The sequence below is a fragment of the Heterodontus francisci genome, chromosome 3 (genome assembly GCF_036365525.1).
Source record: "Heterodontus francisci isolate sHetFra1 chromosome 3, sHetFra1.hap1, whole genome shotgun sequence".
Lineage (NCBI taxonomy): Eukaryota > Metazoa > Chordata > Chondrichthyes > Heterodontiformes > Heterodontidae > Heterodontus > Heterodontus francisci.
Genome location: NC_090373.1, coordinates 37,555,452 through 37,574,616, shown reverse-complemented (window position 1 = coordinate 37,574,616; position 19,165 = coordinate 37,555,452). Strand labels below are relative to the sequence as shown.

General features: G+C 42.1%; 1 protein-coding gene across 3 annotated transcripts in view; it reads right to left on the bottom strand.

The window, feature by feature from the left end:
• Positions 1-19,165, bottom strand: part of gclc (glutamate-cysteine ligase, catalytic subunit) — a 99,894-nt gene that overhangs the window by 66,058 nt on the left and 14,671 nt on the right. For 2 of the 3 annotated variants that reach the window (XM_068021273.1, XM_068021282.1), the window contains exons 3-4: positions 6,473-6,585; positions 5,424-5,606 (exon numbers count right to left, since the gene is read on the bottom strand). In XM_068021273.1, coding sequence (XP_067877374.1) covers positions 5,424-5,606; positions 6,473-6,585 — 296 coding nt within the window. The remainder of the gene's footprint in view (positions 1-5,423; positions 5,607-6,472; positions 6,586-19,165) is intronic. The other variant, XM_068021291.1, reaches the window with a different exon arrangement.

The window sequence follows — 19,165 nt, the reverse complement described above, 5'->3', positions numbered from 1 at the left end:
TCAGTTTCTGTAGTGGTTTCACTTATCACAGCAGTGCAGGTCTATCCGAACAAGAGCTGTAATCTCATTAAATTTCAGGCTTCTCCAATGCCACAGCTGATGAGTATGCTGACCATATACAGTAACCATACACAGTCAGAAGGTCCTAGGTTCCATCCAAACAGTGCTGTGAGCTGATTTGTTTCTGAGTGGCAGTTGAGGTGCTGAAATGGGATCACCACCTCCGAAAAGGTGGTGGGGTGGGAAAAAAAAAATCAGGTGTTACTTTTCCTGACTCCTGTTCATCGACTACCTGCTGGAAATTTCATGGGATATCAGATATCGTTGTGCAGCTTCCTTTGGCATACTTTCTTTCAAAAAAAGAACAGCTTATATTCGAAAGCTCCAGGAATGCCTGCTGGGTTGTTTGGGATTGGGGAAGAAGGGAAAGGGAAGGCAGGCCAAGCCAAAAGTTATCACCTTAATGACTTCCATTCATTGAAGCTTTTAAAACAAAAATGAGAATCAACCCAGGATCAAATCAGTATATAACATGGGTGATGTGAAAATATTTGCTAACCAAAAAGAACCTGCCTTTTATTAAGGGAAAACAGTGCATTTGCTGTGATAGTTTAAGTGTGCTAGGAAAGTTTATCTTCGAAATTGACCCAAAGTGTGGGTAAAGAACATGATAATCTTGAACATTTTATCCCTATTATAGTAGAGGCCATCAGCTCTTCATACCAAAACTTAAATAGTCTTTTTAGAAATGACACAAGAAATTGACAAATAGGTAAGCTGGACTGTATCAAATTCAATTCTAATAAGCATCAAGAGATGTCTGTGTTTACGATTTGAGTTTCCAACAAACCAGCTGCTGAAGAATTCAAGAAACCTTGCAAGGACTGACCATTAGGTACGTCAAAGAAATTTCTTCCATTGTTATACTTCCAAGATGCCACTGAATAGAAGACCTTTTAGAACGGTGAAGGATCAGTAGCTAATGGTTTGGGGAGAGACCCCAAAGCTAAACTGAAAATTAAACATTACCATAAAGTATACAGCTGAATAATAGAAGCTACAATGAACATACCCAAAAAGCATGAGTATCATCCACATTTCCTCCAGCCAAAAATTCTGCAGGACTTGGGAAATGAGGGGAAACACATGTAAACTAATGTAGAGCTGGTACTCTTTAGGCTGCTCATGGTGTCAAATTCCAATGAACATTCATGGCAACAAGAGCATATTTTTCACTTGAGTGCACAGGTGAGAGAGTTACTGTTGGGACAAGAATGCACTTTGCAGCTTTCAACACCAAAATAATAATCTGGAGTTTTCACCTTGCTCACCTCATGTAATTCAACATGGTGGTGGCGTTCATAAAGGCAGCAACTGCAGACTAGGAGCTGAATTTTACCTGCCCCTCGACATCTCAGGTCACAGCGCGGGGGCCGCTATAATTCTGCAGGGAGAGGCCCGCCTCGATCCATGACGTCGAGAAGGGCCCGCCGCATATTACCGGCGGCAGGGGGGAACCTCTTTGTCCCCTCCGCCCTTCATCTCCATGTGCAAATTAGCATTAAAACATGTAAATGCACATACCTGCAGGTGGGCGGCCGTCCCACTCCGATTTTACGGCCGCCATTCGTGCTCCGCGCGCCTTCGGACTCTTCATGGAGTTCAGAGGCGAGAACCTGGTGGGTGGTGGGGAGGAAATAAAATTTTCAGGATGGAGGGGTGGGAGAGCGGGGAAAACAAATGTTATTGGTTGTGTGAATGGTGGGAAGGGGGTAGAGGCTAAATGTTAGAAGGTTGGGGGGGGGGGGGGGAGAAAAAAAAAGAGTGCGGAGAGGGAATAAAGATTTTGACATTAAGTGCCACTTAACTGACTATGTGGGGGGGGGGGGGGGGGGGAGTTGGGGGAGAGGGAGAAGGGCCTCCATCACAAAATTTTATTTAACATTTTTACTATGCTACAACATTAAATTGTAAAATTTTACTGAAACGCCCTTTAAAAATGGCACTAGCACTGTATTCCATTGCCGGAGATGCAGTGGCCGCGCCCTCTATTTAAATAAGCCCCCGCATGTAACATTGTGGGGGACTCAGATGGCTCATCCGCGTGGGATGCATGCTGCCATTAGAGTGCGCCGCTGCAAACTGCGCACACTCAAAATTCAGCCCTAGGTCTCGGACAGTAGCAAAAGAAGCAACCTTCATTTACAGTCTGCCACTGAGACCTACAATTTAGTTGGCATAGAAGCATCCTCCCAAGCAAATTAGGAAAGAATGCACCACCAAGGTAAAACACAAGGATGCCGGCTGTAAACTGTACCCCAGAGTCTGAAGGAACTTCGAAGGCTCACCATTTCAAATGTTTCATTACTGAGCTTGCAAATGCTTACCAAACAGTGAATTTGAACTTCTGGAAGTCTTTTACCTTACACTGTTTACAAATGGGTATTCTGAGATCTCAAGTTCAGTCCTCAGAATTTGGCAGCTGGGTAATCACATCTTAGAACCACAGAAATAAAATACAAAAGGATATATAAAATTAAACCATAAAATCTTCCACCCATGGAATAAATTAATTTTATTGGGCAGACAATAAGGGAAAATGCTCAGAAGGCAGCTTTGGCACAGTTCTGTGGCACTGGTCTTGATAGCGGCTTAAGATTAGTCTGCATATTCAAGGTCATCTTGCTAATTAATGTATGAGCATACGAATTAGGAGAAGTAGGCCATTCGGCCCCTCTAGCCTGCTCCGCCATTCAATAAGATCATGGCTGATCTGCTTGTGTCTCGAATTCCACACTCCCATCTACCCCCGCTAACCTCGGATTCCCTTGCCTACCAAAAATCTATCTACCTCCGCCTTAAAATTATTCAATGGCCCCACCTCCACCACCATCTGAGGCAGAGTTCCAAAGTCACACAACCCTCTGGGAGAAAAGATTTCTGCTCATTTCGGTTATAAAACAGCGACCCATAATTGTAAACAGTGCCCTCTAGTTCTGGACCCCCACCCACCCCACAAGAGGAAATATCCGCTCCACACCCACCTTGTCATGACCATTCAGAATCTTACATACTTCAGTCAAGTCTCCCCTCACTCTAAACTCCAGTGAAAACAAGCCTGGTCTGTCCAACCTTTCGTCATAAGACAACCTGCTCATTCCAAGTATCAATCTAATAAACCTCGTCTGAACTGCCTCCAAAGCATTCACATCTTTTCTTAAATAAGGAGACCAAAACTTCACACAGTATTTGAGATGTGGTCTCACCAATGCCCTGGATAACTGAAGCATAACATACTTACTTGTATTCTCAATTCCTCTCGTAATAAATGATCGCATTCCATTAACCTTCTTTATTATTTGCTGTACCTGCAGGTCAACCTGTTGTGACTCATGCACTAGAATACTTCAATCCCTCTGTACCTCAGTTCTGCAGTCGTTCTGTTTAAATAACTCTGTTTTATTCTTTCTGCCAAAGGTGAACAACTTCACATTTTCCCACATTATACTCTGTCTGCCAGATTTCTGCCCACTCTCTCAACCTAACTACATTGGTCTGCAAACTCCTTATGTCTTCACAACATACTTTCCTACATATTTATGTGTCATCTGCAAATCTAGCTACCGTGCCATTGCTCCCCTCATTGAAGTTACTCATATAAATTGCAAAAAGTTGCTAGTTTTAAATTGCTAGAAAACAGCACAGGAGGCGGCCATTTGGCCCTTTGTGTCTGTGTCAACCAAAACAGTGATTCAGCCTAATCCCACTTCCCATTTCTGGATCCATAGTCCTCTAGGTTACAGCTTTTCACGTGCATATCCAATTACTTTTTTTTTTTAAAAACGTACTTTCGGGATTTGGACATTACTGGCAATGTAGCCTACATTTCTCATTCTTAGTTGCTTTGAGGTAGTGGCGGTGATGGGCTGTCGTGAACTGCTGCAGTTCTTGTGGCAATGGTCCTACATGGGGAATTCCAGGATATTGACCGCAGCTACTTGAAGGGAACATGGCGATTGCACAACATTGCTGCTCCTGTCCTACTCAGTGGTTGAGGTTGTAGAGGAGGCTGAAGTAATCCTAGCAAGTTGCCGCAATGAATTCTGAAGGTAAATGATAGCTGAAATCTTCAGCTAAGATACAAGTGGGGATCATTAGACTATGGTTTGTCTGGATTTTCATGGTTGGAGCAAGTATCAGACATGACAATAGTTCTACAGTTATGTAGATGGAAAACTAATAATGTTTGTTTAGTGCAAAGCTGCAACACATTAAATATAGCCTTTTCCACTGCAGAAACTTATATATACACACATGTACCTGCACTGAAATGCAGTAGACAAACAAAATCATAGCTTTAATTGAAACTGGTTTTAACCTCCAAATATTGTAACAAGGGAAGAAACAAAATGGACCATATATAGTGCTCAGACTTGTGGTTAAAATGCCCAAATTCCTCTTTAATCTGGTGTCAAGAACTATCATCTGCCATGATTACTATAACTAGGTGAGGCAACAAATTTTGAACAGAAAAAAAGCTCTACTATAGGAAAGCCTTAATGATTGAATTGTCTACATGGATCCCATTCTTACAGCCTTGGCTCAGAACTGCAAAGCACATTGGAAACATCAAAGCTCATGACATTTCAATACCAAAATGTACCAAATATAGAGATGATCCACGTCAAGAGAGAGAACAACTTGGTACCAAATATTAGACCAAAACCAAAAAAAAAAAACTGAGGGCGGCACTGTGGTGCAGTGGCTAGCACCACAGCCCCAGTGACCTGGGTTCAGTTCTGGGTACTGCCTGTGCAGACTGTGTGGGTTTCTTCCGGGTGCTCCGGTTTCCTCCCATATGCCAAAGACTTGTGGGTTGATAGGTAAATTGGCCATTGTAAAAATTGCCCCTAGCGTAGGTAGGTGGTAGGAGAATTGAGGGAAGGTGGGGATGTGAGAGGGAAAATGGGATTAATGTAGGATTAGTATAAATGGGTGGTTGATGGTCGGTGCGGACTCAGTGGGCTACTATTCAAGTGGTATGCTCGGAGGAGCTTCAACATGCACTGAATACTTGCTTTGGAATTCCACTTAACGTCACCCCCGTGGGCGTTCAAGGGACCATATCACAGTTTGATGAGTGGTACAAAGATTCTTGTCCAATTGCAAAAATAGTCATCAGCAGTGCTCAAAATATTAACTTTTGTATTCAATTGAATCTCCATTATTGTATACATAGAAAACTATATTGGAAGTGCAAGTTTTCATGAAAACACTTGTTTCCAATAAAACTGCTGACCTGTGTTTCACTCCATCCAAGAACATACTGACAATCTTCTGTGGTTACAAGTCCTTTATGTTCACTCTTCATTTTGTTGCAAAATACTTCATGAACCAGAAATTAATAGAACTCACTCACTAACCTGGGGAAAGCAGTAATGGTGCAGATAGTCTCGTTCACTTTCAACAAGGAAAGTACTTCCTGTCGCCGTAACTTCATGTTTGCTTCCACAGTGTTAAAGTCTGCCATAGTTCCTCCATATGGTTGCCCTGGAGTACCTTCAATCATATAGCTGCCATATTCAGGTCTCCAAAGAGTGGGATGGCTTTCAATAAAACATCAAGTATAATGAAAGTTGCTTGCTTATAGACTTAGCTTCACTATTTTACGAAATAAGGCAGATGAGCAACTGCACTAATAATTCAGAAACCTCTTAAGAGTTCCAAGCTTGGTCCTTGGGTTATGTGGAATTAGATAATAAGTATATGGAGATTTTACAATTGGCCCAAAGTCCTAGGGCATAACTCAAAATATACATGGGGCGTCAGGGGAGTAGAATATGCAGAGATTCTCTTTTCCCCAATTGAAATGGCCTGCCAATATGCAATGCCTATGGTCATACATAAAGAATGGACACTTGGATGAAACCATTGAAGGATTGCAGAAACCCTACCAAGAGTTACCACATTCAGAAGGGGATTATGGTTTAAAGAGAATATTTCAGTGAGTAAACAAAGTTTGTTCATTTTGATCAAAAAGTTCAAATTGGACATCAATGCCACTGGTAAGTTTCATAGTACTGAAATGAAATAAAGTGTAAGCGTACTGCTCATGAAAAGAAAGGTCTCTAATTATCTAACTGAAATTACTGACTCCCTCAATAAGTTTGAATTCTACAGGTTTGGAACCTCTCCCAAATGTTAACTTTTCCATGGAGTCTCGACAGGTTAGGCAACTACAGACAGTATCACAACCAAGCCCGACCTTGTCCTCACCTAGTGAGGAAACATACATAGCCAGTAGGGGTCACCATATAGATAGAGAGAATCCTAGGTGATTATTCCTACCCTACCCCTGGGGTGTGCAATTAACTGCTTCACACTTACTGCAATAGCTAAAAAAAAATTAGGGCCTATAAAATGGACATTCCACTTCCTGAACGTTTAAATGTATAAACAAAATTTTACTTACTTAGGGTTCGTCTTTTCACCCCGATTTTGCAGTTCATGAAGAATCTCTTCTCCTTGCAGCAACACTTGAACTTTCTGACATTCATGATTAAATGACAACAACATATACTCAACCTATCAGACAAAGTAGAACTGAGTAAATATCAAAATTAACACAAGTGCTATAGTCAACATACAATCCAAATAAAATATTTCCTTGCTTAACTGAAGAATAAGCATCTGTTCAGAATTTTTGTGCTGTGTACTTACAATGTTGATCGGCAGGCATTCAAATCGTTAACATAGTGCTCCAACAAGCTGGTTTACACTATTTAGGAGCAACTTCCTGGGTCTGCCACAGCTTGTCCAACCCAGGGAAAATGCTCTACGGGCTATTTGCAATATCTTAGTAGCATGTACGGACTTTTAGATTAGCCTCTAGTTTAAAATTATGGCCCCATTAAAAATGAACAGGGACAGTCTGGGATAAAGACTGCTCATCAATGTCCCACAAACTAAAGATGGGGCACAGTGACGTGCAGGGAGGTGGAAGAGGTCCTGAAAGCACTCAGCTTCAGTTCAAGGAAAACGGATCACCTTCTATTGCCCCACCTCAACTGTTCAACTGTGGAGCATTCGGAGGAAAGCAAGGGCACAGAAAGTACTCTTGGCGGGGGACTTCAAAGCGGCTCAGTAGTACAACTATTGACAAACTGACCAAGTCCTGAAGGATGTCGATTAAAAACTACACCTGCATCATGTGGTGGAGGAACCAATACAAGGAAGTAACCTTCATGACCTCACATCATCATTATTCAATTGCAGACATGATCACACATGACAGCACTGGCAAAAGGGATCACTGCAGCAAAGGCCGGTTACCCGACGACATGGGTCGGGTCAGACACGCTCTATCAAGTGGTTCCAATGTTAATTTAATTTTTTTTTTAAAATTTAAAAAAAAAATTAAATTTAGAGTAGAAAGGTGGTTTTATTATTTTAAGCTTGTGCAGATCAGCAAAAGCGAAAAACAGAAGGCAAGTTAACTGATGGTTGGGTTGGGAAAAAATGGAAGTAATGACTCGGGCTGGGTTGGGCTCAGGTAGAGTTTTTTTTTGCAGACCCGAGCGGGCCTTTACACTGCAGGGTCATCCTCCATTGTGTAATGTGGTACCAGCACCATGGCAAGTATGACTGAGATCTAGTATCCCAAGAGGTGCTGTGGGTCATCAGGAGCAATTGAAGACCATTACAATCTGCAGCCTCAGGCCGAGCACATCCACCACCATCCAATCAACCCTGATTTCAGTAGGAAGATGTGCCAAGGACAGCACCTAGCATGCTTTAGAATGTAGTACAAACCTAGTGAAGCTAATACACAGAACTACCGGCATGCTAAACACCACAAGCTATAGACAAAGCCAAGTGATCCATCATATCCAGTTGAGAATGGTGATAGGCAAGCAGGCCAACTAACAGGAGGAGGAAGCAGCAGCAGTAGTTAAATGAAAATCCCCATTCTCAGTCATGATGCATCCCAGCACAAGTGCAGCAGACAAGGTTTAAAATGTTTGCAGTGCCTTCAGTCAAAAGTGCCAAGAGGATGATCCTAAATCAGTCTCCTTCTGCAGATCCCTGCCAGGGATAGGCGAGCCAATTTGGTTCACTCAATGTGACAGTAAGAAACAGGAGTGCATCAGAAAGAGAAAAGGCTATGCTGCCAACATCCTGGCTGCAGTGAAGATCAGTGCAACATAATTAGCTGTTTCCTTCGTTTTATGGTTAAGTTCTTTTAGTTGTGCCTGTCTAAAAAGGGGTAACTTTCGTCAAGCTTTTGCTTGATGATTTGCAGCAGATATTAGAAAAAAATTATATTAATTGAGCTGCTATAAAACTGGAAATTAGTAGAGAATAGAATGGAAGGTAACAAACAATGAGAAGGGGGGGGGGGGTGGAAGGCAGAGGAGATCCTACTGATAAATGCATCTAGGCTGTCAGCCTCAAGTTAAAAAAAGGAAAGCTGGGTAAACACAAGGGGGAAAAAAAAAGGAACCATCATTTGATGGTGTTAGATGAACTAAGGTGAAAGGAGGCTCCTGTGGAGTGCAAACAAGCATATACCAATTTGTCCAAATGGTCTGTTACTGTGCTGTTAATTCTATAAAAAGATGTTCCAGAACAGTTTATCAGTAGAAAACTATGTCAAAGAATATTGCCCAGGCATGTCCTACCCTCATTAAAAAAACAAAATTTAACTTCACCGTTACCATTTCTTCAGCCTCCACCATTTTTTTTTTCCATTCATGGGATGTGGGTATCGCTGGCTAGGCCAGCATTTATTGCTCATCCCTAATTGCCCTTGAAAAGGTGGTGAGCTGCCTTCTTGAACTGCTGCAGTCCATGTAGGGTAGGTACACCCACAGTGCTGTTAGGAAGGGAGTTCCAGGATTTTGACCCAGCAACTGTGAAGTAACAGTGATATAGTTCCAGGTCAGGATGGTGTGTAGCATGGAGGGGAACTTGTAGGTGGTGGTGTTCCCATGCATTTGCTGCCCTTGTCCTTCTAGTTGGTAGAGGTCGGGGGTTTGGAAGGTCCTGTCTAAGGAGCCTTGGTGCGTTGCTGCAGTACATCTTGTAGATGGTACACACAGCTGCCACTGTGTGTCCCCAATTCTGACCTAATGATTGAAGGAAGGTCATTGCTGAAGATGGTTGGGTGTGAGGCACTACCCTGATGAACTCCTGCAGTGATGTTCTGGACCTGAGACAAGGTGAACTCCAACAACCACCTTCCTTTGTGCTAAGAAAGGCACCAACCAGTGGAGAGTTTTCCCCGATTCCTATTGACTAGTTTTGCTAGGGCTCCTTGATGCGATACTTGCTCAAATGCTGCCTTGATGTCCAGGGCAGTCACGCTCACCTCGAGTTCAGCTCTTTTGTCCATGCTTGAACCAAGGCTGTAATGAGGTCAGAAGCTGAGTGGCCCTGATGGAACCCAAACTGAGCGTCACCGAGCAGGTTATTGCTAAGCAAGTGCCACTTGGTGGCACTGTTGATGACACCTTCCATCACTTTACTGATGATTGAGAGTAGATTGATAGGGCGCTAATTAGCTGGGTTGGATTTGTCCTGCTTTTTGTATATAGGACATACCTGGGCAATTGTCCACAGGGCCTGATAGATGCCAGTGTCATAGCTGTACTGGAACAGCTTGGTTATGGGCATGGCAAGTTCTGGAGCAAAAGTCTTCAGTACTGCTGCCAGAATGTTGTCAGGGCCCACAGCCTTTGGTGGCGATAGATGGTAATCAGCAGGAGGTTTCCTTGTCTATGTTTGACCTGATGCCATGAGACTTCATGGGGTCCGGAGGTCGATGTTGAGAACTCCCAGGGCAATTCCCTCCCAACTGTATACCACCACCTATGCTGGGTCTGTCCTGCCAGTGGGACAGGACATACCCGGGGATGGTGATGGCAGTGTCTGGGACATTGTCTGTAAGGTATGATTCCGTGAGTATGACTATGTTAGGCTGTTGCTTGACTAGTCTGTGGGACAGCTCTCCCAACTTTGGCACAAGCCCCCAGATGCTAGTAAGGAGGACTGTGCAGGGTCGACGGGGCTGGGTTTGCCATGGTCGTTTCCGGTGCCTAGGTTGATGCCGGGTGGTCTGTCTAGTTTCATTCCTTATTGACTTTGTAGCGGTGAGATACAACTGAGTGGCTTGCTAGGCCATTTTAGAGGGCATTTAAGAGTCAACCACATTGCTGTGGGTCTGGAGTCACATGTAGGCCAGACTCGGTAAGGACGGCAGATTCCCTTCCCTGAAGGACATTAATGAGGCAGATGGGTTTTTACAACAATCGACAATGGTTTCATGGCCATCATTAAATTAGCTTTTTTTAATACCCGATTAACTGAATTCAAATTCCACCTTCTGCCGTGGTGGGATTTGAACACCACGTCACCAGAGGAATACCACTACGCCACTGCCTTCCCAGTATCACCAGTGAAGTGATGGGATGATTCATTATTAGTGCTATCAAGCAACATCTATTCAACAGATTGCTTCCCGGATGCTCAGTCTAGATTCCAACAAAATCACCTCAGCACAACCTTGATCCAGACTTGAACACAAGAGCTGAATGCCTGAAGACATGTGTGCCAGTCCTTGACATCAAGGCAGTATTTAATCAAATAAGGCACCAAGGAGTCTATGGAGGTGAACCCTTCAATAAAAAAAAAAGTCATACTGACAAAAGGAAGATAACTATGGTTGCTGGAGGTCAGTCACAGCCCAGAACACGACTGTAGAGTTTCAAAGAAATACATTCAGTCCAACTATCTTCAAGTGCCACTGTGACCTTCCCTCTGCCATAACTTCATGAGTGGGCCTGTTCACTGCCAATCAGAATTCCCCTAATAATGAAGCAGCAAATGCCAGTTTACAACTGGACCTGGATAAGAGTGATTTGGGTTCACCAGTGGCTGCTAACATTTACCCCACATAAGTGGTGGTTAATGGCCATCTCAAGGAGAAGCCCCACCCCACTCTTGACCTTCAGTGTCATCACCAAGTACATCCTGGAATCATCATAGGTCCAGCTGAAGATCTGATCGAATCATTTCAACACAATAATTACAAAGGCAGGAAAGTGGCTGTAACATACGAATTAGGAGCAGAAGTAGGCCATTCAGCCCCTTTAGCCTGCTCTGCCATTCAATAAGGTCATGGCTGATCTGTTTGCACTGCAAATTCCACACTCCCATCTACCCAGATAACCTTTGATTCCCTTGCCCAACAAGAATCTATCTACCCCCGCCTTAAAATTATTCAATGACTCAGCCTCCACCACCTTCTGAGGCAGAGTCACAAACCTCAAAAAGATTTCTCCTCAAGGGAGACCCCCAATTTTAAAACAGTGCCCCCTAGTTCTGGATTCCCCCACAAGAGGAAATATCCTTTCCACATCGAGACCATTCAGGATCTTATATACTTCAATCAAGTCTCCCCTCACTCTTCTAAACTCCACTGAAAACAAGCCCAGTCTGTCCAACCTTTCCGCTTAAGATAACCAGTTCATTCCAGTCATCAATCTAGCAAACCTCCTCTGAACCACCTCAAACACATTCACATCCTTCCTTAAATAAGGAGACCAAAACTGCACATAGTATTCGAGATGCAGTCTCACCAATGCCCTGTATAACGGAAGCATAACATCCTTACTTTTATTCTCAATTCCTCTTGTAAGAGGATTAATGCAATGCTATCCTTCATTACTTACTGTACCTGTGGACTAACATTTTGTGACTCATGCACCGGAACATCGAGATCCCTCTGCACCTCAGTTCTGCATTCATTCTCCATTTACGAAAGAGGGAATTATTTACTACTTGCCTGAAATCAGAACACGTGCAACAATGCTGAAGCACATCATCATCCAGGATAGAGCAATTTGCTTTATTGGAACCAGCTTGTGAATAGCCCATTTGCTGATTGGAAACAGGGAAAAGACATACAGACACCTTGCTTGCCATATTGACAACACTAATGGCTCTTCATCTTAGAATTTTGCAACAAAAATTGCGGAACATTAAGAATTGAGGAGCTAGAAAGTGCCGCTTGGGCCAATTTTATTTTATTTTATTTTTTTAAATTTCACACCACCAGTCCACCAAATGCTTCTTGGAAGAGCATTCTGTCCAAATTCTGCCAGCTAATTTTCAATCCAGCAAGCGCAAAGATACTACACTTACTGCAAGTGAGATGATCCGTGTGCTCAAGCCAAGTTACAAGCAGCGAATGAGTTATGTTCCAATTGAATCCCAAAGTTGTTTTATCCTATCACATTAGTTGTATGTATAAACTCCATTTTCTTTTGAGTGCTCATTTAGATGTTGGAAAGAAAAATCAAGAAACAACTGCATGCTAATCGCAGTCTGTAGCCATGTTGTACAGTGGTGTGCTGTGCCTAAAGTTTAGTATTGCATTTGAAGTGTGACAAGTTTTTAACGAATGGCAAAAAATTGTGCATAGCAGAGTGTGAAACAATTTGTAAAACAGAAACCGACAAATAACAGTTAAAAAAAAATTATGGATAAGTACATTTCAAGGTGGGCCGAAGGGCCTGTTTCAGTGCTGTATCTCTAAACTAAACTAAAACTAAAGTAGTCTTCGAGTCACTCATTTTAAACAAACTTGGTTAGGATTACAGGTACTGGGTTCAGATTTGACTCAAATTGGGAATTTTCAGGAATTTATTATGGATTTTATTTTATTTCAGCACTCGAGTCACTGCTGTTGGAATATTTTTTCATGAAGTTTAACAGTGACAAAATTGCAAAGACTCATGAACAAATGAAATTTTTAGAAAAATACTTAAAGTGCAACATACATACACACCCATTGTGGCAATTTAATCACAGAAAATCAAATTCATTAGAGCATGTAATTTGGCACAATTTCAGTAAAGCTCAACACCTACATAGGAACCAATGCATCTGGTCAGATGAAGGCTTGCCCCCCTCTCAATCATCTTTTGATCCATTCTGGTGTTACTAGATATGGAAGGTTACACTAAACCATGACTATTAATGCATTGAGATACCTTTTTTTTTTTGTTACTTCAATATGCAACATTGAAGATCAATGGACTTACTTTCAAAATCAGAGGGAAGTTTGTGTGCGATGCTAGTGTTCCACTTAATACAGGTCACATTAGTGCACAAGTTTGTCACACCACCGCTGCTGCAACTCCCAGCTTTAAAAGTATGGCTTAGTGCTGGACTTGGGTCAGGCTAACACCAATTTCTTCTTGCCATCTCAATGTTCCAAAATCAGCAAGGAACAGATGTGTGACTAAAAACAAATTTCCTGAAGTTGCTGTCCCAAGCTGTGCCACTCTGCCGTTACCTTAGTCAAAACCACGTATCGCTGCTTGCCTCACCATTGACGTACATTGAACGCTGTGAAGTTGCTGTATGTGTGGCAGAAATTAACTAAACCCACTGCAGATATTTATGGCTAGTAAATATAAGCATAAACACACTTGCACCCTTTTAACACAAGTGTTCATGACTTCCAATGAACGTCCCTAGGCTTGTAACAGAAATTAAACACTGGCATTGAAATTACCTACAGATGGAATTTAAAAAAGTCAAAAAAAAAATACTTTTCCTTTCTCTCTCAATCCAATATTTCTATACTTGATATGGCATTGAATTTGTCACCTTTAATTCACCATTCCTCAGTCCTTCTGCTGTTTATTTCCCAATCATTAAATCGCATTGGTGAAGGAGATACCGTTGGTTGCCCTGTTCACTCGGGTTCACAGGTTCCCTGTTTTTCTCGCTGTCATTATCAGTGCATACTCTGGGCAAAAAATGTTGATGCTTTGCCGCAGCAATATTTGGCCCATTACACACTGTACCAGATCCTATGTCCAATCAAAAGTAGGACACTGAAACAAGTGTCATGACTGAAATTGTTTACAAGTCTGCCAATTCTACTTATTTAGCTCACGAATGGGATTAAAGAATAATCCAATACCACACTGTACAGTGGTTCTTCTATTTTTATTTATTTAGATACAGCACTGAAACAGGCCCTTCGGCCCACCGAGTCTGTGCCAACCAACAACCACCCATTCATACTAATCCTACGTTAACCCCATATTCTCTACTACATCCCCACCATTCTCCTACCACCTACGTCCACTCGGGGCAATTTACAATGGCCAATTTACCTATCAACCTGCAAGTCTTTGGAGGTGGGAGGAAACCGGAGCACCCGGCGGAAACCCACGCAGACACAGGAAGAACTTGCAAACTCCGCACAGGCAGTACCCAGAATCGAACCCGGGTCGCTGGAGCTGTGAGGCTGCGGTGCTAACCACTGCGCCACCCTTTTGCAATAAGGATAATGGAAATGTCACCAGTGGAATACAAATTACAACAGAACAGGTTGCACTCTTAAAACAATATTGGAGCTTTGCCGGCTAAACTTGGAGGTGACAGACAAGTTTTGTCAGGAAATTGCGTCACCTCAGTATAGAGTTTATTTAACTACATATACAGCAGTTTTTCACAGCAGTCTCTTGCTCGAAAGGTTTTCCATCAATTTTTAAAAAAAAAAATAGAAAACCCATTTTGACATGGTCATTTAGATAATTGCACAAAACATAGCCTAGAGGATTATGGTGGGAAGAGAAATATTGCTAGGGATTGTCAGAAACCCATCAGTTTCATTTATTGTTTTTTAAATTCATGTGTAAAGTCATTAGTCCACCTAAAAAAAATAATGAGTTTCCTAATGACCTGACAAATTTATCCTGTGAGCCACACAGACTGGCCAATCAACTGGCAGAAAAAAAAACACCTTTACATTGAGGAGAAGTAACGTTTGTAACATAGCAGACGTGGCAGCACATTTGCACATAGCAAGGACGCACGCGCACACGAACGATTGACCAGATAATTGATTTTAGTTATGTTGGTTGAGATGCCCAGAAGACCAGGTAGAAGTGCCCTTTTGCAAATAGTACCGTAGGATCTTTTACATCAACTTGAGCAAGCAGACAGGGTCTCATCCTAAAGTCGCACCTCCATCACTGCAGCACTCGTTCAGTACTACACTGGAATGCCAATCTGGATTATATGCTCAATTTTCTGGCATGGAGCTTGAACCCATGACCATCTGACTCAGAGGAAACAGCACTACCACTCAGCTAAGGCTGACACCTGGAGCTATAGGATGGGCACAAAATTTGGCACACTGTTTAAGGTTAAAGAGAAAATTCACTAGGATTTCCATATCTAGTCACCCTGGTTAAAAATAGGCTGAGGAAAAATCATGTGAGGACAAGTTCAGCTATGGTTTCGCCCCACACCCAATACTGCAGCCAAATAACCAGTCAACACCAACGGTCACTGTAGAAGCAATGGCACTTGTGATGAAACCAAAAAAAAGGGAGGGTATATGATGTATATCAGGTGAATTCTTAAAGCACGAATCAGACAAAATACAATAGAGGGGAGGTGAAGAGGGAAACAAGACTGGCAAAGAGAACACAAGAGTAGAATGGCAGTTAACAAAAGAGGGAACCCAAAAATCTGACCAGCATGTAAATAGTAAGCTGATAACAAGAGGTAGGGTGGGGCCTATTAGGAATAAAAGGTGATATTTCTGTAGAGGTGCAGGGCAAGGCTATAATAATTTATGAGTACTTTGTATCGGTGTTTACAAACAGTATGCTGATAAAATTAAAACAGTAGAAGCAGAAATGGTAAAGGTAATGGATGGGGTGAGAACGGGTAGGCAGGATTTACTGGAAAGGCTGGCTGTGCTTAGAGTGGATAAGTCACCTAGTCCAGCTGGCTTGCATCCCAGGTTGCTAAGGGAAGTGGGAGCAGAGATAGCAGAAGGGCTTGCCACAATCTTCCTTAGATCCTTCTCAGTTCTGCTCATGACAGGCTTGATGGTGTGGATCCACCAGTATTACCTTTATCAGTGTCCTTCAGTGACAACCCTGTACACTGTATGGCCAAGTCTGGTTAATGAGTTCCTCTAAAAAAATGTTTTATTCTTTTATGAAATGTGGGTATCATTGGCAAGGCCAGCATTTGTTACCCATCCCCAACTGCCCTCGACAACAGAGTGACTTGTTTTGCCATTTCAGAGTGCAGATAAGGATCAACCACATTACTGTGGGTCTGGAGTCACATGTAGGCCAGACTAGGCAAGGACAACCAACTTCCCTCCCTAAAAAGACATTAGTGAACTAAATGGGTTTTTAATGAAAACTGATGATATTTTCATGGCAACATGAAACGGAGACTAGCATTCTATTCCAGATTTTTATTGAATTGAATTCATTTAATTGAATGTAATTAAACTTAAATTCCACCAGCTGCCATGTTGGGATTTGACCCCAGGCTCCCAGGGAATTAGTTTGGATTACTAGTTCAGAGACATTACTACTTCACCACTATCTGCTTATGAAGAAACATGGCAGTAAGGGAGCACTGGGTTTGATCTGCAATCAAATGCTCTACCACTGAGCTATACTCCCTAATGCAAATAACAAACTGCTCCTTGATCCAGTCTTCATTTTCTTCAACCTGCCTGTAAAATGCATCTTTGTGCCATCTGAGTTTGGATGGCTCGGTCTCCTTTTCATCTGGTTCCAACCAGTTTCAGTTCTCCAGAAACTTGAATTTTACAGTTTCAATTTCTGCCAGGACAGAATTACAAAGGTTTTTTTTGGAATCAGGGTCAGTACACCTTAACAAGCTATCTGCTCCAAAGACAACTCACACATGCTCCCCAGGGTCCCACAGACTGCAGATTCCATGATAATTGAAAGACCAAAGTGTATATTTGTACACGAATGACACAAAGTTACATATAACAGCAATTAAGAAAGCAAATGGTCTGTTGGCCTTTATTACAAAGGGATTGGAGAGTTATGAGTAAGGGAGCCTTACTACAATTATATAGATCATTGGTGAGACCATATCTTGAGTATTTTGTAGCAATTTGGTCTCCTTACCCAAGGAAGGATATACTTGCCTTGGAGGGACTGCCAACCAAAGATTCACTACACTGACTGCCATGATGACAGGATAATTCTATGAGGAAAGATTGAGTAGACTAGGCCTATATTTTCCAGAATTTCTAAGAATGGGAAGTTATTTTATTGAACCTTTCAAAATTCTAAAGGGACTTGATAAAGTAGATGCTGGGAGGATACTTGCCCTGGCTGGGGAGTCGAAGTCTCAGAATAAAAGGAAGAAAAACAAGAAATGCTGGAAATACTCAGCGGGTCTGGCAGCATCTGTGGAGAGAGAAGCAGAGTTCTCCCCACAGATGCTGCCAGACCTGCTGAGTATTTCCAGCATTTCTTGTTTTTATTTCAGATTTCCAGCATCCGCAGTATTTCGCTTTTATCTCAGAATAACGGGATCAACCATTCAGGACTGAGATGAGGAGAAACTTCTCAGAGGGTTGCGACAGTCTGGAATTCTCTAACCAAGACAGCAGTGGATGCTCAGTGTATTCAAGACACACATCGAGGGATTTTTGGATATTATGGGGGTAAGGGAAGGGGATGGATTTGAGGTAGATGATCAGTCATGACATTACTGAACGGCACAACAGACTCTAAGGCCCTAATGGCCTACTCCTGCACCAACTTAACTTATGCTAATGTATCTGAAGTATAAAAATCAATCTGAAAACTCTCTCAAACTAAATTGCAAATGTTGGATGGCATGCTATGAATTATTTACAGTAAAAATATGGTTTTGAACAGTAAAATATTGGGCAGCAACATTTTCACAAGTATGTTGTATAATCCATGCAGCAGTTACATAGAACATACAGCACAGAACAGGCCCTTCGGCCCACAATGTTGTGCCGATCCTTTGTCCTCTTTCTCTGCAAGTTTACTTACAAGATCAAGTCATATGAAATCATAAAAGTTAGATCAAATGGATAAATGTAGAGGTTGCAGAAATACAAGTTTGTGAGTGATTTAGATACAGGCCTAGAGAATCATGTCAAAATTTACAGATAATACCACAATAAGATATCATTATTTCTACAGAAAACCAAAGGAAACTGTAGCAATAGGTTAAACAGCAACAAATGGAATTCAATGAGATGAGACATTTTGGTTAAAAAAAAATAGCAATAATCGTGCTTTGAATAGACATTCAGTGCTGTGGAAGAGCAGAGGGACATTGGTTTCATGAAGATGGCATCTAAAGTTGATACGCTATAAAAAAGCCAACAGAATTCTAGGTTCTCTCGAGATAAATAGCCTATATAAAAACACAGGATCTCAGACAGAGCACTGCTTGCAACATTGGGTGCCATACTATAGGAAGGCTATTGGGATTTATTTTTTTCATAAAAGGGTGCAATGCAGATTTCACTGAATGGATGCCTATCTGGTATGAAGACACACAAACTACTCATATTTATACAGTGCCTTTAATTTAATAAAATATCCCTAGGGACTACACAGAAGTACTGTATTACAAAACTTGATAATGAATCATAGGAAGATAAAGACAGTTGACAAAAAAATTGGTTGAAGAGGTAGGTTTTAAAAAGCTTCTCAAAGGAGGTGGAGACATTCTGGGAGGGAACACCAGAAGTTTGGGCTTAGGCAGCTGAAGACACAACCACAGACAGTGGAGTGATTAAAATTGTGGATATATAAGAAGCATGAATAACAGGAATCTTGAACGGTTATGCGGCTGGAGGATGTTACAGAAATATGGAGGGACAAGGCCATGGAGGGATTTGAAAACAAAGATGAGAATTTTAAAGTTGAGGAGTAGCCAGGCCAAAAGTCACCATGAGTCAGCAAGCACAGGGTGAACAGGAATTGTTGCAAGTTAGGATGCAAGTAGCAGTGTTTTAGATCAGCTTAACATCTTAAGTTTCTGGGGGTGGGGAGGGGTGGGCACATGGGATGCCAGCCAGTGGGTAGATGGGATGCTGGCCAGAAGAGTATCAGAGTAGTTGAGTCCGAGGTAAAAAAAAAAGGATGAGGATTTCAGCAGTAGATGAATTAAGGTAGGGGCAAATCAGGTGATGCTATAGAAGTGCAAGTAGGCAGCCTTGGTGAGGAAGCGGTCAGAATTTCATCTCAGAGTCAAAGACACCAAGATTGTGAACAGTACAGTTCAGCCTCAGACAGCTGCCAGA